The sequence below is a fragment of the Talpa europaea genome (genome assembly GCF_964194135.1).
Source record: "Talpa europaea genome assembly, chromosome: X".
NCBI lineage: Eukaryota > Metazoa > Chordata > Mammalia > Eulipotyphla > Talpidae > Talpa > Talpa europaea.
Window position 1 is genome coordinate 85,658,671 of NC_140081.1, and position 24,988 is coordinate 85,683,658.

The following is a 24,988-nucleotide window of genomic DNA, read 5'->3' on the forward strand; positions in this document are numbered from 1 at the left end:
GTTGGGCGCGGGGCGGGGGCGGGGGCGGGCGCGAGGCGGACGGGCGGTCCCGGCTTCCCGGGGGCTGCTGGGGCGCCGCGGGGAGGCGGGCCGCAGGGTGGCGGAGCGCGGGCCGAGCGGCCGTCCGGCTCTTCTCTGTGTTCCCCGCTGGCGTCATCTCGGCCTCTCCGCTCGCCTGCACCCTGCTCCTGGCTTAGGTCGCCAACATGAGTGGCCACAACTTGGAAAGGAACGATGAGTTTGATGAGCAGTTGCGATTGCAAGAATTGTACGGAGACCCCAAGGACGGTGACATCCAGAAGGAGCCCGGCGGTGAAAACGATACCTTCGGCCAGCCGCCGGCGGACACCCCCTACGAGTGGGACCTGGACAAGAAGGCTTGGTTCCCCAAGGTAAGAGAGTGGCCTGGGCGCCTATGCGCAGCGGGGCCCGCCTGGCCGGCCTCGAGGGGCGCTCCTGGCCCCTTTTCCTTTTGCGGAGCTCCTGGGTTAGAGACCTCAGGGATAGTGACGTTTCTTTTTGTTGTGTCTGTGGCAGACGTGTAAAGGAACCTGGATCTTCAGAGATGTCTGAAATGCGTTTTATTCTTAAGCCTCTTAAGTGCCTAATTCACTCTGAAGGTCACAGTTGGCTGTTATATTGGTGACTGCTTTTTATGGCAAAGAGGAAAAACACCACAAGCAAATTTAGTAGCTCGTGATCGCAGGTAGCCAACCTCACTGATCCTAGGTACTATGTGAAAAAATGCATCTTCTTGACTCAAGAGAAGGAAAGTAGCCATTTATATATCTTCATGGGTTGAATTTTTGTCCCTTTCGACTCTTTTGCTAAATGTTGCCTCTAGGCCTGTATGTCTGAAACATGTGCCACAGGATATGACCAAAGGTGCAAAGATGACGGATGGTAAAGATCTGTGTATTGGTTAAAGGACTTGGGGATCGTTATGTATTTTGCGTCAGCTTGTAAGTAAAATAGCTGGTGTTAAACTTGGTTGTGTAAACTTTTTGGTAAAAGTTTCATGGGCCTCATAGGGGTGGGAAAAAAAAAAAGAATAACCAATATAAACCACTTTGTTTCCATTGTGTAGTTGACTTGTCATTTTAAAAATATTTATTTCCACTTTTTTTCTTTCCTATTCTGTGTATATTTTCCATTCCTTCCAAATTGTTATGTTTAGTGTTTCCCTTTTGTACAGGTAATGCCAACTAGAGTACAGATGTGGTTTCATCAGACTTCTGAGGATTTTTACAATAGTCAGATAGTGGATTAATTTCTGACTCTCTTTGATGTTATGGAAGCCCATATCTCTTGAAACTTAGAGTTTCAAAAATTCCCCATCTCTACCTATCTCCAACTTTGATTGGCATGAAGATATAACTACATTTCTTTCATTGTGCAATTGTGCCTTTTGTTCCCCTTGAAAGCCATGAGGATTTCTTCTTAATATGTTCTAACACTAAATGACTATGTGATTAAATTAGTGAGTTCAGTATTTAATGTTATAATTGTTAGCCTCATTCTTTATACACCAAATTGGAGTACTATTCTGTGTGTTCTCTGCATGGATATTTAAGTATTTAGTGTGCATAACCTTTTGTGCATCTAGATGGTAAAAAAAAAATGGATTCTGTTGTTAGATTATATTAGTTGACTATTGGCTCATATTCTGTTTCATTGTTATCCAGTACTTCGTTGTTATTTGTGCTTGTAGCCCTAGTCAAAGAGACTGTAGCGAGGTAGTAATTTATAAATGAAACAACTAGAAAGGGTGCCAACATCACTAACAGCCTGAAGGGTCTCTGACCTTTGTATTCATAATCCAAATACCTATGTATTACTTTTTATCATTTTACACATAGTTTCCCATGGCAGGTATTCTTTCATTTACATTGTAATCACATGTGTCATCTACAGAAACATTTCTATGTTGTTTATCTGAATCTGCTGTAGTTTAACACAGTATAAGTTCTTTATGGGGGGGTCATTTTTTAATGACCACATATGTGTGTGCTGAAATTTTTTAGATCACTGAAGATTTCATCGCTACGTATCAGGCCAATTATGGCTTTTCTAGTGATGGTGCATCCAGCTCTACTGCAAGTGTGCAAGATGTGAATGCTAGGACTGTAGAGCAACCTCCACAAAGAAAAACCCCTGAACCCAGTGATCCCAAAAAGAGGGGAGAAAAGAGAAAGACTGAGTCAGGCAAGTGGATCTAACCAGCAAAACATGAACATAAAAATTAAAGTGTGTGTGTACGTACAGTCCCCCTTTGGAGGCTTATAATAGCTTTGAGGGAATTGTAAAATGAGGGCTTTTTTATTTGGGTTAGTATGTTGTTTCTTGCACTAAGTTTTGCCCATTGCTGGGCTGTTTCAATTCGGTGCCTCAGTTTCCCCCTTTGCAAAATAGAACTATTAATAAGGAGTTTTCTAAAGTTCTGTTTATACCTTTTGGGCCAGATTTGCTTTGGCTTGGCCATGTTTGACACAGTAGATTGGAGTCAGAAGCAACTTATGGCAGAGTCCAAAGTCAGTGCAGGATGAATTTTTTAAGGTAGCATCAGAATCATAAAGAACCATGGTAAATTAGCCATCTTTTTTTCAGACAGAGCTCTGAAACTAGTTATCAAAAGATCCAAATATTTTAAAAACTGGACAGTGATTTGAGTTAGCTTGTCTCGTTTCTAAGGGTGAGAGAAAACTTCTGGAAGTTTTGAGAAACTGCCACATTAAGATTTCATAATATAACTCTTCTTGCTTGTGCTTTATTGATTGATTTAATTTGTTTTGACTTGTAGGATGGTTTCATGTTGAAGAAGACAGAAATACGAATGTATATGTGTCTGGTATGTATATTTTTAAAAACAAATTTGGAGTCCATGGGAATAAGTTTCATGTCAGAGAATGCACAGATTCAAGCTTCCTTCTTATATAAAAAATCCCCACTTCCCCCCCCCCCAATAAAACAAATTTGGAGTAGAAAATACTCGGTTAGAGAAATTTTTTACAAAGTGGATTTTAGTTTTCAATGTCTCTAAAGTCTTTATCGTTGTGTCATTTTTTTTTTTGCTTAGCTCTTTACATACATAAAGAATGTTATTACAAAATGAAGAGGAATTTAGTATGTGAAATTTTGCATGCCATTCTTTTTGTGTGCTTTAGATAACTTACAGAACTTTTCCCTTTCAGATTCAGTAACACAAATCTTAAGCAAGCATATTTTAATATATAATCTCTTTGTTATAGAATATCTATGTCAATTTTTCCCCCTAATATTACAGGTTTGCCTCCAGACATCACAGTGGATGAATTTATACAGCTCATGTCCAAGTTTGGCATCATTATGAGAGATCCTCAAACAGAAGAATTTAAGGTCAAGCTTTACAAAGATAATCAAGGAAATCTTAAAGGCGATGGGCTATGCTGTTATTTGAAGGTTAGTTACATGATCAGATAATTTGCTCAGATCTCCATTTTTAACCCAGGAACCAGAACTGTAATTTTGTATAGGTGAAAATCAAAACCAAGAACTATTCAGAACAGTGTATGAAGAGAACAGAAATTTCAGTTTGTGCCTTTGTTTTTCACACAGATAAGGCATTTGATGATCTTTGTATGAAAAAAATATGTTGTCAAGTCAAACTTCTTGTGTATTAAAAGGATTCTTCCTGCAAAGACCTCTAGGAATTTTCACATATAATCAACTCAGAATCAATTCAGGTTTTAAAAATTCCCAAAGAAAAGAAGCCAATAACATTTCATTTGCCCATTGAAGTGAATTAAACTATGGTTCAGCAAACTCCAGCCTGCTACCTGTCTTTGCAAATAAAGTTTTATTGGAACACAACCACACTGGTTGATTTACACATTTATCTAATGACTGCTTTCAAATTTCAGCATCAGGGTTGCATGGTTGCAGCACAGACCGTGTGGCCCACAAAGCTTTAATATATTTAGTAACTAGTAGTTTACAAAAGAAGTTTTCTGACTCCTGAATTAGACCATAAAGGAAATGATGGCTTATGCCCACCATTCTGAAATAGTTTTGTTTTTTTTTAAAGATTTATTTATTTATTTATACAAGCACTGGGTATAGTCAGAAGCACAGGAAGATGAAAGAATTCACCAGAGCCAGAGCAGGGAGCAGAACAGGCAGATGGACGGATGAGGGGAGCAGCGGGTGGCAGGAGAAGTCTGCGCGCCATGTGGGACCCTCACCCGGTGGCCAGGGATTGAACCGGCGCTGCAGAGGCTGCGGGCAGCTTCGCAACCCAGCGCTCAACTGCTGTGCCACCGGCGAGGCCCTCTGAAATAGTTTTTGAATGGAAGAAAAGAAAATGGTAGTAACAAATTTGCAAAACTCTCTGTGATACTAGAAGTTGACGCAGGGAGAGCACAGTGTGAAAGTCGCCATCATTTCTGGAACAGCTATCACCTTAGGAGCTTGTGTTTCACATTATCGCAGGGTACAAAAGAAATGGGCCTGATGGTGACATAGACATTTGTCATAGGAGCTGAAGATGGCTGCAAAGTAAAATCAAAGTGATACAACAGTATAAACACCAGGCGTATGTTGTGAGTCTCCAGCATTCTAATGGGACTGGAAGGGGGTGGCATTAAACTCACAGCTTTTTGGGAGATGGGCTTTGGACCTGGTTCTTGAATATGATGGGGATGATGGGACATGAGGATGACCATTGTAGGAAAGGAGTTATGTAATTTTTACGGGGAAGGAATTTTTGGAATTTTACAAGTGCTTCAAAGATTATTAAAAGTCTAGGAACAGATTCCTAAGGGGTTTGATTGGATTTTAATTTTTTTTTAAGAAAAAGTGGTTTGGGAAAACTATATGTACAATTTATGGTCCACATTGGCAAACCAGTCACTTGAGTTCCAGAAGAATATAGTTAATTGCTCCAGGATCTGTGTTTGTTTGTAGCTGAGTTGAATTGTCCTTCTCTGATCTCAGCTTCTCATGTCTTCAACTTTGTGTAAGGCTGACAGCTACTCTCTTTCTATAGGCCCCAGAATCCACAAATGTCTTTCATATACAGGCCATTGGATAATCATCTTTTACTTCTCAGTCTATTACAGACCTACATTTCAGTTGGTGAACAAAAATGTTAAAGGCTGACTATACTATTCCCAGGTTCCTTTAGTCCTCTAATCTTTTGAGTGTTAGAAGAATTTTAAAACTTGGAATGCACCATAGAACTCATGCAAGTCCTTTTGCCTCATTCTGCAAATGAGAAAATGACAGTCCACGAGGCAATACTGCTTTTCCAGTAATGAGTGTTCATTGAGCATCTATCATCTGCCAATCACTGAGAACCTTTATATACAGTATTTCACTTAATTTTGTCAAGAGCCCACCAATGAAGGCATTACTATTCCCTTTTACAGGTGAGGAAATTGAGGCTCGGGGAGCTTAAATAACTTGCCCAAGTTCACATAGCTAGTTGGGGACATCTATGTCTTCAGGACAGGTTTTGTGATACACATTCTAGAGTTCTTTATCTCAAAATAGGTAGTTATCAAGTCTTAATTGCAGGTATAGTCATTATTCATCTGAAACAACTGAAGTTTTATTTTACTGTGTAATTTGCTGGCTATTCCTTGTTTTACCTTTATAAAGAGGGAATCTGTGGACCTCGCATTGAAACTCTTGGATGAAGATGAAATTAGAGGCTACAAATTACATGTCGAGGTTGCAAAGTTTCAACTGAAGGGGGAATATGACGCCTCAAAGAAGAAGAAGAAGTGCAAAGACTACAAGAAGAAATTGTCTCTGCAGCAAAAGTTTGTGGTTTTTTTTTTCCTTTTTAAAAGAGCCACCTAATTTTGTTCCATTGAGTATGCCTACAAATTATTTTTAAAGAATTTCATTCGATCATCAGGAACCTTTTGTACATACGTTGGGATGATTTGACAGTGGTGATTTTCATTTTCTGGGATGTTTATTTAATGGGGTTCAAATAAGGTAAAAGAGCCATCTCTTCAGAAAAATGTTGAACACCAGATTAAATAAGATAGATCAGGCTAGTGTACCAAAGTTCATTTTTGATGTGGATTGAACCTCAGCTACATCTGGGACTTGAATTCTTGTGTACAAGTTTGTTAGTAGAAATTAGATATGATAGGTTTATCATATTTGCTGTATATGATGTCATCAGGTTTACATTTGGTTAGTATACTTTTTGAAATATACTAGTTTTAAGAAATGTAGTAAGTGCTTTTTGTTATTGTTGGAGTGAATTCTAACGGCACCTCTAACACTATGCATAAGCCAATGAGCGAATGACCTAACAGCAGGTAGTTGTAACTCAACAGCTTTTACAGGAATAGGTGACATAGATACCTACATATTGTACAAGTAACAGTAAAATTTAAGATTGTAACAGTGAACAGTTTCACATGTTTCAATGCAGTTTGTTCTTTATAAAGTACCTAAAAACCAATATATAGCTTGAATAGTTTTTAGTCCTTAAGGTACAAGTACTAACTAAGCAGCAATTTCCAGGACTCTCACTGGAATATTTGTAATCAAGCAGCAGTTCTGGAAAAAAAATTCTGGGAATTTCAGATACTGCATCCTTCTCTTATCTGCCCATTATTTTTATTTCGGAAAGTTCTCTGAATGGAACAGTGACTAATACACATTGTTTTGGAATCAAATATCATAATTGAATTCTCAATAAAGGATTATATTCATTTTCCCCCTCTCTCCAACAAGTAGGAAATGAAATTCACAATTTCTTTTTTTTGTTGTTGCTTTAGGCAGTTGGATTGGAGACCTGAGAAAAAAGCCGGACCATCTCGAATGCGCCATGAGCGAGTTGTCATCATCAAAAATATGTTTCATCCTATGGATTTTGAGGTAGGAGGAAGTTATTGATAGAAACAGTGACATGCTTGCCTTAAAGAGAGCCCAGGGTCTCCCTGGTGGTGCAGGGGTTAAAGTCTCAATGCTAATGGCGTTACTCATGGAAGAACAGCTCTTTATTCTCTGTTGTATTAATGAAAGTTAATGATAACAAGTAACACACATGAAAGAAAGTGTGGAAAATTCCAGATTTACAAATGATCTTGTTGCAACCCAACCCACTCTTGTGTATTTGAACAGTCAGCTGGCAATACTTAGCCCCCTTAGAGGGGCCCCTGAATGGTCTGTTGAGCACCATCCTGGCCAAGAGTGAAGTGTAGGGTTTACCAGGCACCTGTGGGCTCTGTGCATCATTTGCAGTCATCGGGAAGCTATGTGGTCTATTTATAATGTTGTTTGATGTCTCTTTGGACTAGAATCCTGAAGAATCTTGAAATCTAACAGCTGCTTTAGACTTGCAGTGATAATATACTATGTTAAAATAACTCACACGTACACATGCACACTAGTTGCTTTTAGAAAAGCTGTTCTTGCCAGGAGGGGCTTTGACAGGAATGTGTAGCTGGGTCTGCTAGGTACAACTCTGAAAAACTGATCACGTTTTTGCCTCCTTATAAACGGTTGTTTTTTGTTTTTTGGGTTTTTTTTGTTTTTTTTTTTTGGTTAGGTAACCTATTGATTTCTGTGACTTGAGGTCACTGATTCATACATTCCGTACTCCTAATGCTTGAAATTTAATTCAGACTATGAATCCTCTACAAGTAGAAGTCATTGTGTACTGACATCTGCTTTTGTTTCTGCCTCCTGTCTTGCCTGTTGAGACACCTAATTTGAGTCTAGCTGTCAACCTGGAGAGACTTATTTTTTCCTGACTTAACAAATATTCTTTCCTTCAAAAAGCCAACAAGGCCTCTACCTTGTTCACTGTTAGCATTCCCAGTATTTGGATTGTGACTGGCACACAGTAGGCCCTCAGTATGTATCTATTAATAGGCCCTTAGCATTTTTTTTTTTTAAAGATTTATTTATTTATTTATTTATGCAAGCACTGGGTACAGTCAGAAGCGCGGGAGGGTGAGAGAATTCACCAGAGCCAGAGCGGGGGGCAGAACAGGCAGAAGGACCGAAGTACACTGCTGAGGGGAGCAGCGGGCGGCAGGAGAGGTCTGCGCGCCATGCGGGACCCTCCTCCAGTGGCCAGGGAGCAGCCGGGGATCGAACCAGCGCTGCAGAGGCTGCGGGCAGCTTCGCAACCCAGCGCTCAACCGCTGCGCCACCGGGGAGGCCCTGGCCCTTAGCATTTGTATGAAGAAAAGGTGAGAAAAAGATGGAATGAATCCCCTGTTACTCATTCACCCAGTGGATAAAATATTTTCTTTTTGGCATCTTTGCAGATGAGGTTTTCTTTTCAGATGCTCTGCCATGATACCTGGAGGTTTTGATGTAGAAATAAAGAAGATGATTCTTCCTTCCAGGGTAGAATTATGCTTAAATTTAAGATGTGTTAAATAATTTGAAAGACTTTTGTGTTTTTAATAAAATTCTGCTTTCCCTTGGCAAATAATAGAAGTGTCAGAATTAGTTTATCAAGCTCTGAAAAAAAATTTGTTGGCTGTTCACTATGTGTAAAAGACTGCCTTGTGCTGAGGTGTTCAGAACTCAGTAAAACAGTCTGTCTCCAGAAAGCACAGTGATGGTAGCTGATCATGCACATCCCTCCGCCTCCAAAAGCCCAGGTGTGACTTCACCGAATTACTGTTATGCTCCATTCCCCATTTCTCTCAGGTCTGATCATTTTTTGTGAAACAAATTGGTATCTTCTCCCAAATTAGACAGCAGCAGAAATACAGGGTCCTGCTGGCAATAGTTTTAGAAGTCTCAGATTTGTAGAACTTTTATATTTTTGAGTTTAAATTGCATTTCTTTAGGGCCTCCCTGGTGGCGCAGCGGTTGAGCGCTGGGTTGCGAAGTTGTCCACAGCCTCTGCAGCGCCGGTTCAATCCCCGGCTGCTCCCCGGCCACCAGAGGAGGGTCCCACATGGCGCGCAGACCTCTCCTGCCGCCCGCTGCTCCCCTCAGCAGTGTACTTCAGTCCTTCTGCCTGCTCTGCTTCCTGCTCTGGCTCTGGTGAATTCTCTCACCCTCCCGTGCTTCTGACTGTACCTAGTGCTTGTATAAATAAATAAATAAATAAATCTTTTTTTAAAAAAAAATTGCATTTCTTTAGCTATCAGTTTAATTCTCACAGGGAGTCTTAAATCCTTTTGTTATTGGCGGGGAGAGTTGCTTGAACTCAAGGCCACTAGCAGTAGCTGTGCTTGAGTGTTCTTAAATAGACTTGTAGTTGCAAGAAAACAGTAGCTGAAAATGTATTTCATTATATGCTAAATAATACTCCTTATTTGTGTGATTCCGTTCAATGTGGTAAGAGATGAGAAGAACATGAATCTGTGTATGGGAGGTTTACCTTGTGAGTTAAAACAGACTCTTGGAAGCACGAGAAATGATCTTAGAACAGTTACTCAACCAAAGGGATTTGTTTCTCCATTACAACATTTCTGTAAATAGGCATCTATGCAAAACACAAAGCAAAGGGTTCTCGTGGCTATTGTGACACCCATGCAGAATGAGGAATTAGCAATCTCTGACTTTGGATATCCATGGCACTTCTGCCTTTCCAATGGCCGTTATTTGGGATTTCTATTCCCACTTCCCTTTGTTCTCCTTTGCCACTGCACACCCTATTGCTGCCTACCTAACTCGTCCATTTCCTTCCTCTTCAAGCGGGAAGCCCTGTAGTAGCAACAGTCATGGTGATCTGACTTCATTTGATTTTGATTTTTCTTAAATTTTGTAGACTGCAGACAAACCTTTTGTTATTTGTTGGTTTGTCAAAGCTAGAAAATTGATTCTCAGGATTTGTACCCAAAAAAGGGAGGCAAACCTGTTTCAACCATGTGCCTTTTTGCAGGATGATCCATTGGTGCTGAATGAGATCAGAGAAGACCTTCGAGTAGAGTGTGCAAAGTTTGGACAAATTAGGAAGCTCCTTCTCTTTGATGTAAGTTCATGGCTGGGACAAATGATTCCTAAAGCAATGAGACTTCTGGTTTAATAAGTTATTACCAAATGTCAGTATGCCCTCCAATTTCAAATGAATGCTTTATGTAGCTGGTCTGCTATCTGGTGGTAGTCATCCCTTAGCAGTAATTCCATGGACCTGGATTATAAGTCAAGACTCTCCTAGACTTTGTATATGTGATTAATTCTCTTCATCATCAATTAGGCATAGCTGTTCAAGTGTAAAAAAAAAGTACAAGAAAAATGGATGAAACCTTATGGTTCACTATTGTCCACATTTTCCCTTTGTGAATTATTCTCTTCTGGATTTGGAGAACAATCAGAAGAGTATCCTCCTGTATGTTCCCCTTCTCACTTTTTTTTTTAACTTCTAAAATGGACACAAATAACTAAAGGCACCATTTATTGAGTGGCTGCTACAAGCTACTTGACAGGTGCTCTCATTTGATCTTCACAGCCCTTTGAGGTAGGTAAGTGCTATTATACCCATTTTGCAGATGAGAAAGCTGAAACTAGAGGTTGGATGCCTGGCCCAAGGTCACTGAACTGGTAAATGGCAGAGCCAGGATTTAATTACAGGGCTATTTGATTTCAGCCTCCTTACTTTTAGCAAGTCTACTTTCTTGCCTTTCATTAGACAGTGTTGTCAGCGGAAGCATTTCCAAGGGCATCGTGTTTGGTTCTTGCTAAACAAGATTCAGCTAAAGAAGCAGCTACAGAAGAAAAGACTTTATACAGAAAATCTTGATGTATAGAACATTTATTGCTTAGCTACTTTGTTAAGCGTGTATGTTTTTTTAAAATCTTGATTTCCTTTCTCCCTCCCTACTTCCTTGATTCCCTCCCTCCATTCCTTACCCTTTCTCTTCCCGCCCCCCCTCTTTATTTTCTTGTGTTTATAGAGACACCCAGATGGAGTGGCCTCTGTGTCCTTTAGGGATCCAGAGGAAGCTGATTATTGCATTCAAACCCTTGATGGAAGGTGGTTTGGTGGCCGTCAAATCACAGCAGAAGCTTGGGATGGGACTACAGATTATCAGGTAAATGCTGTCACTGTCAAGAGCACATAAATTGTTTCATCACAAACAACTACTAATCTTGCAGTCCTTCAGTTAAGTTTTGGGTTCTGTTTAATGTTTAATGTAATAATACTTCTTTTAAATAATACTTTGCACTCATGGGCCTCCCCTGGTGGCGCAGGTGGTTGAGCGTAGCGCTGTGAAGCTGTCCACAGCCTCTGCAGCACCGGTTCGATCCCGGCCAGCCGCTGAGGGTCCCACATGGCGCGGCAGACCTCTCCTGTCTCATCCACTGCTCCCCTCAGCAGTGTATTTCATCAGTCTGCCTGTTCTGTTCTCTGCTCTGTCTCTGGTGAATCCTCTCACCCTCCTGTGCATCCTGTCTGTACCCTGGTTCTTGTATAAATAAATGAATAAATCTTTAAAAAATAATACTTTGCACTTAGAAGGTAGAGAAAAATATTTCAGTCTTCAATTTGTAAGTCTGCGATTTTGCGGATTGCTGAGAACAGTAATAAGAACTCATTAAACCAAAATACTGCTATTCCTTTCTGCGTTACAAAGTGCAGCCAGAGCTGAAATACCAACTTTTTTTTGGAGATTTATTTATTTGTACAAGAACTAGGGTACAGGTCAGAGGTGCGGGGAGGGGGGGTTGAGAGGATTCACCAGAGAGAGTGGGGAGCAGAACAGGCAAATCTACTGAAACACACTGCTGAGGGGAGCAGCAGGCGAGGCAGGAGAGGTCTGCTGTGCCATGTGGGTTGCTCCCTGGTTGGGGATCGAACTTGTGCTGCAGTGGGTGGTGATAGCTTGACAGTGCTGTTTTTAACCCCTGCACCACCAGGGAGGCCCCCAACTTTTTTTTTTTTTAAAGAGTTATTTATACAAGAACCAGGGTACAGGCCAGATGTGCAGGAGGGTGAGAAGATTCACCAGAGACAGAGTGGGGAACAGAGCAGGTGGACTGATGAAATACACTGCTAAGGGGAGCAGCGGGTGAGACAGGAGAGGTCTGCTGTGCTGTGTGGGTTTCTCCCTGGCCGGCTGAGGTTGAACCCACACTGCAGAGGCTACGGACAACTTCACAGTGCGGTGCTCAACCACCTGCACCACGAGGGAGGCCCCTGAACCAACTTTTTAATTCATGAGACATTTCTGTAGTTCTCTGGTGTTTAGCATTAATTGAAGTGATCTCGTTTACAGTTTAACCCTAGTAAATCAAAATGTAAAGTTGAAAACTGAAGCTAGGGAATTGCTTTGATACCTAAGAAGACATGCCTTATGAAATCAGAGTACTTTTGTTGATATTAGAAATACTCAGGGCCTCCCTGGTGGCGCAAGGGGTTAAGCGCCACACTATGAAGAAATCGCAGCCTCTGTGGCACGAGTTCAATCCCTGGCCAGCCAGGGAGCAACCCACATGGCGCAGCAGACCTCTCCTTTCATGCCCGCTGCTCCCCTCAGCCATGTACTTCAGTCAATCTGCCTGTTCTGTTCCCCACTCTGTCTCGGGTGAATCCTCTCACCCCCGCATCTCTGGCCTGTACCCCAGCTCTTGTATGCATAAATAAATAAAATGAAAAAAGAAAGAAATACTCAGACATTGTTACTATTTTTCGTCTCAAACTGATTTTAATGACAGTTTATACTTATGCACAGGTGGAAGAGACCACAAGAGAAAGGGAGGAAAGGCTGAGAGGATGGGAGGCTTTCCTCAATGCTCCTGAAGCCAACAGAGGCCTTCAGCGTTCAAATTCTGTCTGTGCTTCAGAAAGGGCAGGACCTTCCAGAGTGAGGCATTTTTCCGAGCACCCTAGCACATCTAAAGCAAATGCTGAAGAAGCCACAAGTAACATGGCATTTGAAGAACCTATAGAGGAAAAGAAATTTGAAAAAGCAGAAGAAGATGGAGGAGAATTTGAAGAAGATGCAACTGGAAAAAATCCTAAAGAAGATGGCCCTGAAAAGGTGGCTGAAGAAAGCCGCCCCCCAAAAAAATTTGAAGAAAGCTGCCTCCAGAATCAGACTGAGGCTGGCTGCCTTAAAAGAAAGCATAACGAAGACTGCCCTGAAAGGGAATCTGGAGAAAGCAGTGTGGGGAAGGAGCTTAAAGAGGGCAATCCTAAAAAGGAAGCTAAGGAGAATGGCCCTGAAAAAGAATCAGGAAAGAAAAGAGTCAAGAATGATTATGAGGAGAATGGCATTGAAAAGGGGTCTGACGAAGATAGCCTTGACAAGGAGGGGAATGAGGGCAGCCCCTCAAAGGAGTCTGAAGAAGATGCCTCAGAAGGAGAATCTGAAGACTGCTCTGAAAAGCATTTTGAAGGTGGCTCTGAGAAAGAATTTGAAGAGAATGGTCTCAGAAAAGATTTTGATGAAGATGATGCTGACAAGGAGTTTAATGAAAACATTCTCGAGAAAGAGCTCGAAGAAAATGACTCTGCAAGATCAGAATTTGATGACGACAGCTCTGAAAACGTGTTAGATGAAGAAGGCTCTGAGAGAGACTTTGACCAAGAGTCAGATGAAAAGGAAGAAGAGGAGGATGCGTATGAGAAAGTATTCGATGATGAATCTGATGAAAAAGACGGCGAAGAAGATACAGATGAAAAGGAGGAAGATGCAGACGAAAAGCTGTTCGAAGAGTCAGATGAAAAGGAGGATGAAGACGTAGCTGTAAAGGAAGATGAAGACGTCAATGACAAGTTGTACACATTCGAAGATGACGATTCCAGTGAGAAGCTGTTTGGCGACTCTGATGAGAGGGGGAGTGTGGGTGGTGTGGGGGATCCTAAGGAAGATGGCCCTCTGTCCACAGGCAGCAGCTTTGTCCTCAGTAGTGATGATGACGACGATGATGACGACGACATTTAATCCCTTCAGCGTGCTTTTTAGGGAGAAGAGTCCTCCATCTACATCTTGCCTGTTTGCCAGGGTAATTGCCAGTAGTGTCACATGAACATGTGCATAGGGGTAGGATGCCATCAGATTAATGTATTGATGTTTTCATTATTACTGTACTTAATGATTTTAAATACATGTTAAGTGGCTGTTCGGTTAAAACTTCATAGTTACAGTGCAAGTAAACTGGAAACATGTCCTTTGTCGGATTTGTTAAATGCATGCAGAATAATATTTTTTAAAAGTATTCTGATTGAAGTTTGTGATATTCAGAAATAAAATTAAGTTGTTAATATGGAGAAACTGAAAAATTGGACTTGAGTTAAATTGCATTTTAAATTGCCGCTATTGCTTTATTCATACTAAAATCTGGTTTTTCTAAGGACTAGAAACATCCCATAGGAGACTCCTTGCTTCTAGCTTATGTTACCTCTCATGTCCTCATTTCCCTGCTGTAAACCAGGTGTTACTAACCTTGTAAAGTAAATAACACTTTGGAGTTTTTCCTTCGCCAGTCTTTGCAAGTTGCTTTTGTTTTCTGCCCTCTTTCTATGAACATTGACTCTCGGATGTGCAAAAGTGAACTTCCTGCATATATGAAGGAGGACGTTAGAATTGAATCATGTATTGTTTGGGCCCTTTTACAAGTTGATTAAAGTTAAGGGACCTGTCCCCAGAAAACTGTATGCACACACTACACAACTTTTGGTATACAGTTTGGGGAGGGCCTTGGAGCGCCTGGAACTTAAGAACTGCTTTTGTCATGCATACTTCAGTTTTCTGTTCTTGTTCTAGAATCAAGGCACCTAGAACTGTGCTAAGTTGTGTAGTCCCAGTGCAATTCGGGTCTTTCTTGTTTATGCTTTCCAAATTCAGTGTTGATGAATTGACTTCTGATGTAGAATTAAGAAGTTATTCTCATAAATTAGAAGTATTATAAAATAAACTGCAATGATGCTTTTTCATGATACCAGCTGTAAGTGTAATCTTTGCCCTCTCTCAGACAGGAAAGATTTCTCATACCTCAAGCCAGATTTCTGCGGATTCTCTAGTTGATGTCTGGGATTTCTTAAAATCATCAGAATTTCCACCAGGGATCCACCAATAAAAGGAGGTGAAGAAAGTTAAGTACAGAAAAATTGCAAACCAAAATAGTGTTTTCTTTGCAGATAAACTAGGGGCGTTTAAACGCTAAATGTGTTGGAAAATTGGTTTTCTAAACAAAAAACGCATTATCTCCCATACACAGTGGTTGGGACACATGATCACAGTGTAAATTAGCTCTAGAACTGTTAGATGGACGCTGTTTTCATTCTAAATTAATTTGGTTGATAGCAAATACTCACCTCTTTTTATATACACACCCTGGAGACGAAAGTCACAAACAGCTGTAAAATAGTAAATAATTTATGAGGTGACACAGAAATAGAGTCATGAATCGCGCACAACACAGTAACCTGTTTACTAAGGAATCGGGTTTCACTGGTCCTCAAAATGGAATTAACTGTGAGTCAACAATACATAATGTTATCAAAGGAGAAACATGGGGGTGAATTTTAAGCACATAATGTTCAACAATTACCTGATAATTTCTAAAGTTAGTGCTTCATAAGACTATATAGTTTTACAAAAATATAAAATAATGTATTCAATCCTGAGTCCATGGAGCAGAAGTGGCCTTGGGATGCCTTTAAGTGGCTTGAATGCCCTAGTCTGAGTCCACAAACTTGAAACTTCACATTAGAAATTAAAGATATTACTGGTCTTCTGCATGATTTCACTCATGCAGTGACTAGAAATAGAATATAAATGGGAAATCAGACAAAATTGAACCCTAGAAATACAACTAGAATTGAGGCTACCAGAGTGGGAGTTGGAGTGGGAGGCTCGAAGAACTGTGGTGGAACTGGGTGCCTTGCTGGTGGGTGAGGTACAACATCTAAACAGGTGTGGACCTATACCCTTAATTCATACGCAGTGTTGCAAACCAAAGTTACAATAAAATGTATTTTAAAAAATACTCCTGGCCTTGGCAATATTTAATGAAATATTTGAAATCATTACTTCTTTCTATAAAGAACAAAACCCCAAAGACCTGACAGGGCAAAAGTGAAGTAATTTGTTCCAGGATCTGTTTTTCTTCCCAAATAAATGACACTGGACTCTGTTAAGCCCCAAGTTGCCAAATCTAATCCATTTGGAAGCCACCACATTTTCCTTTTTAGAATGGAATCTCTTTTTCTGATCTAAGTTAGTGATTATGAGGCTTGGAGGAAAAGTAGAAGTTAGCTAATTTTCTGAATACACCTTTCTCAAATAATATGAAATTTTTTTAAAAAAAAGATTTATTTATTTATACAAGCACTGGATACAGTCAGAAGCGTGGGAGGGTGAGAGGATTCACCAGAGCCAGAGCGGGGAACAGCACAGGCAGACTGACGAAATACACTGCTGAGGGGAGCAGCGGGCACGTCAGGAGAGGTCTGTCACACCATGTGGGACCCTCGCTGGTGGCTGGGGATTGAACCGGCGCTGCAGAGGCTGCAGGCAGCTTTGCAGCCCAGGGCTCAACCACTGCGCCACCAGGGGAGGCCCTGAGTCATTTTTTAAAAGTAAATATTTCAGTGCAGTGCTGAGAAGTGCTCTTAATTGGTTTGAACAAAGCCATGGCTTGGAGGATAGTAGAAGGGTTATAAATTTGCCCTTTGTGAATATTTGTCAATATTCTTCTTTTTTAAAAAGATTTATTTGTGCATTTAAGAGGTGGGGTGTAGGTCAGAGGTGTGGGGATTGGGGTGTTGAGAGGATTCACCAGAGACAGGAACAGAACAGGCAGGTCTAATGAAATACACTGCTGAGGGGAGCAGCGGGCTGCACCATGTGGTTAGCTCCCTGGCTGGGGATCGAACTTGTGCTGTAGTGGCTGCTGATAGCTTCATAGTGCTGAGACTTAACCCTTTGCACCACCAGGGAGGCCCTCAATATTCTTTTTTAAGAGAATTTTTTATTGGGGTGACATTGTTTTATTGGGGTGACACATGCTTCAGGGGTGCAGGGGAGAAATCTTAACCAGCACATCTTGATGGTAGAATACCATGGCAAAGCAATCCCTTTTAATATAATTTGTTGTTTTAATATAACATTAATCTTTTTTTAATTAAAGATTTATTTATTTATACAAGCACTGGGTACAGTCAGAAGCGGGGGAGGGTGAGAGAATTCACCAGAGCCAGAGCAGGGAACAGAACAGGTGGAAGGACCGAGGTGCACTGCTGAGGGGAGCAGCGGGCGGCAGGAGAGGTCTGCGCGCCATGTGGGACCCTCGCCCAGCAGCCGGGGATCAAACCGGCGCTGCAGAGGCTGCGGGCAGCTTCGCAACCCAGCGCTCAACCACTGCGCCACCGGGGAGGCCCATAACATTAATCTTTTTTTTTTTTGTTAAAGATTGATTGATTGATTGATTGACTGATTGATTTATACATACAAGCACTGGTTACAGTCAGAAGCGTGGGAGGGTGAGAGAATTCACGAGAGCCAAAGCAGGGAGCAGAGCAGGCAGAAGGACCGAAGCACACTGCTGAGGGGAGCAGTGGGCGGCAGGAGAGGTCTGCGCACCATGTGGGGCCCTCCTCTGGTGGCCGGGGAGCAGCCGGGGATCGAACCAGCACTGCAGAGGCTGTGGGCAGCTTCGCAACCCAGTGCTCTACCGCTGCGCCACCGGGGAAGCCCCAATATTAATCTTTTTAAAAAGGTATTTTGGAGTCATTTCTTATATTTATTCTCTGCACATTAAGCAAAATTTTGAGATAGTATCACATGCAACGCCGTCGATATGAGAACCACTTTTGTTGGTTTTTTTTTTTATGTATATACCAAAGTTAAACATTTTTAAACAGAAGAAATTGAAGTTTTTTTTTAATTTTTTCAATGCACTATTTTTTAATATTTTATTTTATATATTTTTACCATCATTTTTCATTTTTGTACAATGTATGCATTTCCATCTTGGTTATAGTCCCCATACAATTCCCACCACCTTTATTTTGATTCTACTCCCTTCTCCACCGCCCCCTCAGTGTGTCTCTGGTTTATAGTTGCTTGTTGATTTTGATTTTTACTTTATTGTAATTAGTCTTTTTCCTGGTCCCTTATTTAGGTTTTCTAAATTCCTGCTATGAGTGAGGCCATCTGGTATTTTTCTTTTTCTTTCTGGTTTGTTTCGCTGAGCATGATCCCTTCCAGCTCCATCCATGTTGCTGCAAATTGCATGAGTAATAATCCATTGTGTATATATATGCCAGATCTTCTTGATCCAGTCATCTATTTTGGGGCATTTGGGTTGTTCCCATATCTTAGCTATTGTAAATAGTGCTGCTATAAAATAGGGGTGCAGGTGCCCTTTTGAATTAATGTTTCTATGTCCTTTGGGTAAATACCTAGGAGTGGAATTGCAGGATCTTATAGAAGCTCCATCTTTAGCAGGTTGAGGAATCTCCACACAGCTCTCCATAGTGGTTGGACCAGTTTGCACTCCCACCAGCAGTGCAGGAGAGTTCCTTTTTCTCCACATCCTCGCCAACATTTGTTGTTGCTAGTTTTTTTCATATGTGCCATTCTCACTGGTGTAAGTAAGATGGTATCTCATTGTAGTTTTGATTTGCTTTTCCCTGATTACAAGTGATGCTGAACATTTTTTCATAAGCCTGTTGGCCATTTGCATTTCCTCTTTAGAGATGTTCCTTTTTATTTTTTTTTTATAGAGGCATGTTTTATTTATTTATTTGTTTGTTTGTTTGTTTTTGTTTATACATGCACTGGGTACAGTCAGAAGCGCGGGAGGGTGAGAGACTTCACCAGAGCCAGAGTGGAGATCAGAGCAGGCAGAAAGACCGAAGCACACTGCTGAGGGGAGCAGCGGGCGGCAGGAGAGGTCTGCGTGCCATGTGGGACCCTCCTCCAGCGGCCGGGGAGCAGCCGGGGATCGAACTGGCGCCATGGAGGCCGCGGGCAGCTTCGCAACCCAGTGTTCAACCGCTGCGCCACCGGGGAGGCCCTGGAGATGTTCCTTTTTAACTCTTCTGCCCATTTTTTGACTGGGTTATTCACTTTGTTTTTGTTGAGTCTCTTCAGCTCTTTGTAGATTTTTGTGATCAGTCCTTTATCATTAGTGTTGTGTGCAAAAATTTTCTCCCAATCAGTGGGGTGTCTCTTTGTTTTGGTTACTGTCTCTTTTGCTGTACAGAAGCTCTTTAATTTGATGTGCCCCCCGCTGTTTATCTTTGCCTTCACTATCACTGCTTTGGGTGATGTGTGTTTAAAGACGTTACTGAGGTGTATGTCATGTAGTGTTTTGCCTAATTTCCTTCTATGTATTTCATGGTTTCAGGTCTTATTTCTAGTTATTTAATCCATTTTGAGTTGGTTTTTGTGCATGGTGTGAGGTAGTAGTCAAGCTTCATTCTTTTGCATGTAGCGACCCACTTTTCCCAGCACCATTTATTGAACAAACTTTCTTTGCTCCATTGCATATTCTTTGCTCCTTTGTCAAAGATTAGTTGACTATAAATCTGTGGGTTTATTTCTGGATTTTCTATTTGGTTCCATAGGCCCTTGTGTCTGTTCTTGGTCCAATACCATGCAGTTTTGATTATTATGGCTTTGTAGTATAGTTTGAAGTCTGGGAGTGTGATGCCTCCATTCCCTTCTTTTTTTTTTCAGGAGAGCTTTGGCTTTTCTGGGGTTTTGGTGGCTCCATATGAATTTCATCAATATTTGTTTTATTTCTTTGAAGAATGTCATTGAAATTTTTATTGGCATAGCATTGACTCTGTAAATTGCTTTTGGTAGGATGGCCATTTTGATAATGTTAACTCTTCCAATCCATGAGCAGGGGATGTCTTTCCATTTCCTCGTGTCTTCTATTTCTTTTAACAGTGTTTTATAGTTTTCTTCGTATAGGTATAGGTCCTTTACCTCTTTTGTTAGGTTTATTCACAAGTATTTGATTTTTTTTGTTTCAATAATAAAAGGGATGGTTTTCTTGATTTCTTCTTCAGATTTATTGTTTGTGTATAGGAAGGCTACTGATTTTTGTGTGTTGATTTTGTATCCTGCTACTTTACTAAACTGATTGATTAGTTTGATTAGGGTTTTTTGTGGTTTTTGGGGTTCTCTATGTATATTATCTTATCATCTGCAAATAGTGATAGTTTTACTTCTTCCTTCCCTATTTGGATTCCTTGTATGTCTTTCTCTTGTCTTATTGCTCTGGCTAGGACTTCCAGTATAATATTGAAAAGCAGTGGTGAGAGTGGACATCCTTGTCTTGTTCCAGATCTTAACGGAAATGCTTTCAACTTTTCACCATTGAGAATGATAATGGCTACGGGCTTGTCATATATGGACTTTGTGTTGTTGAGGTATGTTCCTTGTATCCCTAGAATTTCAAGGGCCTTTATCATAAATGAGTGTTGTACTTTGTCAAAAGCTTTCTCAGCATCTATTGATATTATCATAGGTTTTTATATTTCTTTTTGTTAATGTGTTGGATTACATGGATTGTTTCACATGTTGAACCAGCCTTGTGTTCCTGGAATAAATCTTACTTGGTCGTGGTGAATTATCTTATGGATACATTGTTGGATTCTGTTAGCTAAAATTTTATTGAGGATTTTTGCATCAGTGTTCATTAGAGAGATTGGCCTGTAGTTTTCTTTTTTTGTGTTGCCCTTGGGGAACCACTTTTGGCCATGGAATCCAGGTATGCCATAGCAGTCCTTCAGGCAGACCTGCTTGTCAGGGGCCTCAACTAGTCAATAGTCATAGTTTGTTTTTCCTTACTGAGTCTCACCTACAAAGTGTGTGCCTTTTTTTTCAGTCACTTCATCTAAAATCAGTTTACTCAATCAAAAAAGATAAACTCATGCAATTTGGAGCAACATGGATGGAGCTGGAAGGGATCCTGTTTAGTGAAATAAGCCAGAAAGAAAAAAAAATACCAGATGGTCTCACTCATAACAGGAATTTAGAAAACCTAAATAAGGGACCAGGAAAAAGACTAATTATAATAAAGTAAAAATCAAAGTCAACAAGCAACTATAAACCAGAGGGGGGAGGGAGTAAGATCAAAACAAAATAAAATCAGTTTACTCAAATGAAGTTTGCCTCTTCTACACCTGATCCACATGGCTGACTTTATAACTGTTTAAGAGAGTGACCTAATGTAAGAAAGAAATGTTAAAACTGTTCCTTTCTAAAGTAAAATATCAAGGTTGCAAATAGCCTAAATTCCTCACTTATCACGGCTCCTTGAGAAAATACTTCATGGTTTGAAATTTACTTTTCAGTATTCAGAGTCTTGCAGATTCGTTTTACTTTTCATTTAGAACCAAGAGGTTGGAGAAAAGGCTTATAGTTCATTTATGTATTTACCAATATTTCAGTTACAAACTTTTATCCTTGAGTATACCTACAGGTACAGGCTTGCCAAACTCAGAACTTTTTATGTCTGAGTCCCGCGCAGTTGAGTTTGCATTAAATCTCTCAGAAGTACTAGACTCTTGATTCACACTATGGACTGGGCATTGTAGGTCTAAGGGTACAAGAACAAAGAAGGGAGAATTGGGGAGAGAGTGACAATACGTGCATACAAATATTTTTTAAGTATAGTTCTAATTTTTTTTGAAGTACCGTTGACAGAGTAGACTAAAGTAGACTAAATGGCCGGGGCATCGTATATGTTAAAAAATAAATTCAGGGCCTCCCCGGTGGCGCAGCGGGTGAGCGCTGGGTTGCGAAGCTGCCCGTGGACTCTGCAGCGCCGGTTCGATCCCCGGCCACCAGAGGAGGGTCCCACATGGCGCGCAGACCTCTCCTGCCGCCCGCTGCTCCCCTCAGCAGTGTACTTCGGTCCTTCTGCCTGCTCTGCTCCCCGCTCTGGCTCTGGTGAATTCTCTCACCCTCCCGCACTTCTGACTGTACCCAGTGCATGTATAAACAAAACAAACAAACAAACAAATAAATAAATAAATAAAACATGCCTCTATTAAAAAAAAAAAAAACTTAAAAAATAAATAAATAAATAAATTCAGGTGACAGATGCTGAGAACAAATCGTCAGGGGAAAACAGTAGAGACAATTCAGGGGTGGGACAGAAAATCCTTCAGGATGGCAAGGAGGGAAGGCTGTTGAGGGGTTGACATTTGAGTACCAGAATAAGAGAACAGGCCAGGTGAAGATCTGGAGGAAATTGGCTCCAGGGAGAGAATGGCAAGTGTGAAAACCGAGCTTGGTGTCTCCAGCCCAGAGGCCGGTGTGGCTGGAGTGGAGTAAGCGATGGGGAGTGTGGTTGGAGATGAGGTCATGGGGGCCAGAGCCGGTAGGAGGGGCCTTGTGAGCTTTGGAAAGGATGGTTTATTCAGACAGGTAACAGGAAGCCACTGGAGGGCTGATCTTTAAATCGTGTGATGTGATCTGATTTATGTATTAAAAGGGCCTTTTTAACTGTTGTGTGGAGGACAAGGTAGAAAAGAGTGGAAAGATGGTTTCAGTAGGCCAAGCAAGTAAAGATGTTGGTTTGGACTGGGGCGGTAGCTGTGGGCAGGGCATGAACACACATTGGGTGCTTTGGGGCATGTTTTGGAGGTTGGTGCAACGTGGGAGATGAGCATGTAAAGAAGTTCGGATTTTTTTTTTTTTTTAAATAGAGGCATGTTTTTATTTATTTATTTTATTTGTTTGTTTGTTTTGTTTATACATGCACTGGGTACAGTCAGAAGCACGGGAGGGTGAGAGAATTCACCAGAGCCAGAGCGGGAAGCAGAGCAGGCAGAAGGACCAAAGTACACTGCTGAGGGGAGCAGCGGGCGGCAGGAGAGGTCTGCGCGCCATGTGGGACCCTCCTCTGGTGGCCGGGGAGCAGCCGGGGATCGAACCGGCGCTGCAGAGGCCGCGGGCAGCTTCGCAACCCAGCACTCAACCGCTGCGCCACCAGGGAGGCCCCAAGAAGTTCGGATTTTATAAGATTTACAGGTGTTGCTATTACAGTGCTGCCTCTGAAAAACTTCATATTCTACAAAAGTATGGGTTAAACATAGTAGGACTTACATAAAATGTATGGTTAGGACAAACCACTCAAAACCGTGATGTTTGCATTGAGAACAGCAACAATGACACGCTGTCAGCAAGAGCTACAGGTCTGATGGCATCTGTGCCAATGTCCCAGCCACTTATCCCCCGCAGCCTTGTATCTGGTCTCAGCTGCTCATGAGTCCTGGAGAGCACTCCCTTCTAATATGACCATTTTAATCCAAATTTCATTCTACTTTGTTATTTTTTCATAGGTAAAATGGCTGACACAGTCGGTGTTTAATGAATGGCACTTTTTAAATTAAACCACATATTGCTGATTATATTTCCTGCATTGTTACATAATTTCCTGCATTTATATGCCTTTTTTAAAAAATTTTAAGTTCATTCACTTAATGTTCCCCTTTTTTTCTATCAGAATTTTAAAAATCATCCAGGACAGGGGCCTCCCTCGTGGCGCAAGGGGTTAAGCACAGCGCTGTGAAGCTATCCGTAGCCTCTGCAGTATGAGTTCCATCACCCGGTGGATCAGGGAACTACCCACATGGCACAGCAGACCTCTCCTGCCTCGCCCGCTGCGTGCCTCACCAGCGTATTTGGGTCAGTCTGCCTGTTCTGTTCCCCACTCTGTCTCTGGTGAATCCTCTCACCCTCTGTACCTCTAAACTGTACCCCAGCTCTTGTATGCATAAATAAATAGATCTTTAAAAAAAATCTTCCAGGACATAGGCTTTGTTCTTCAAAGATTTATTTTATTTATTTATGCATACAAGAACTGGGGTACAGACCAGAGGTGCAGGGGTTGACAGGATTCACCAAAGACAGAGTGGGGAGCAAAACAAGCAAATTGACTGAAATACCCTGCTGAGGGGAGCAGTGAGCTAGACAGGAGAGGTCTGCTGCACTGCATGGGTCTGTTCCCTGGCGGGGGATCCAACTTAATGCCTTTGTGGCTGGTGATAGCTTGATAGTCCTAAGACTTTAACCCCTGGGCCACTAGGGAGGCCCCTAGTTTTGTTTTTAAAGTAAACCAAGGCCAACAGGGTTGTCATTCTCTGGAGGTTTGCACAGATAAATATTCATGTTGAAATCTCACAGTTAAGTTGTAGTTATCTTGTTATAAATCACAAATTTGTTGGTGTTAAATGCAAGTTTATTTTTATTTATTGTATTTTATTGAGGTAACATTGGTTTATAACATTATGTAAGTTTCAGTGGACAACATCTTAAGTCAACATCTTTATACACTACTGGGTGCTCACCCTGAAAGTCTAGTTCCCATCTGTCACCATAAAATTGAACCCCTTCATCAACCACATCACCCCCATCTCTTATTTTCAGTGAAATAAGTCAGGTGGAGAAAAGCAAACACCAGGTGATTTCACTCATATGTGGAATATCTTTTTAAAAACACAAGTGTGCATATTTATTTTAAAATATCGTTTAGTATTTCTTTAAGGCAAATTTCATAAAGTAGATTTGCTGCATCATAAATCATGTAGGTCTTAAATTTTGTTTGATTCTGCCCGAATTGCCCTCCAAAAATGTCGACCTCACAATACCACCCACAATGAAGTACATGAAAATGTTGTTTTCTCAGAGTTCAGTTAATACTAAATGTTACTGATCTTGGAAATTTTTGCCAATCTGATAGCTGAAAATGGTATCTCATTGTAACTTGTTTTTCCCTAATTACTAGTGAAGTATTGGTTCAAATGTGTGTTGACTCTTTGCATAACTTCCTCTAGGATTTGTTTGTTCAAACCCTTTGTCAAGTTTTCTATTGACTAGTTTGCTTTTCTTAATGGTCTGTTGTTGTTCTTCTAATATTAGAGATAGTAACAGTTTGTTGCAGCTACTACAAGAAGTTTCTCTCCTGCCCTTTCTCTTGTAACTTTGTGTTGGTTTTAGGAGCACAGAAGTTTTCTGTGTGTCAATTGGGAAATCTTTCTCATGACTTCTGAGCTTTGTGTATGCCTAGAAAGACCTCCCCACTTCAGTATTTTACGTAC

General features: G+C 41.1%; 1 protein-coding gene across 1 annotated transcript; it reads left to right on the forward strand.

The window, feature by feature from the left end:
* Nucleotides 1–206: 206 nt before the first annotated feature.
* On the forward strand, nt 207–13,862 carry HTATSF1 (HIV-1 Tat specific factor 1; the record flags this gene model as incomplete). Its single annotated transcript, XM_084258503.1, has 9 exons — nt 207–392; nt 2,025–2,205; nt 2,801–2,848; nt 3,284–3,438; nt 5,638–5,805; nt 6,784–6,879; nt 9,857–9,946; nt 10,869–11,006; nt 12,648–13,862. The coding sequence occupies 9 exons, from the start codon at nt 207–209 to the stop codon at nt 13,860–13,862; spliced, it is 2,277 nt and encodes a 758-aa protein (XP_084114629.1).
* Nucleotides 13,863–24,988: the final 11,126 nt, after the last annotated feature.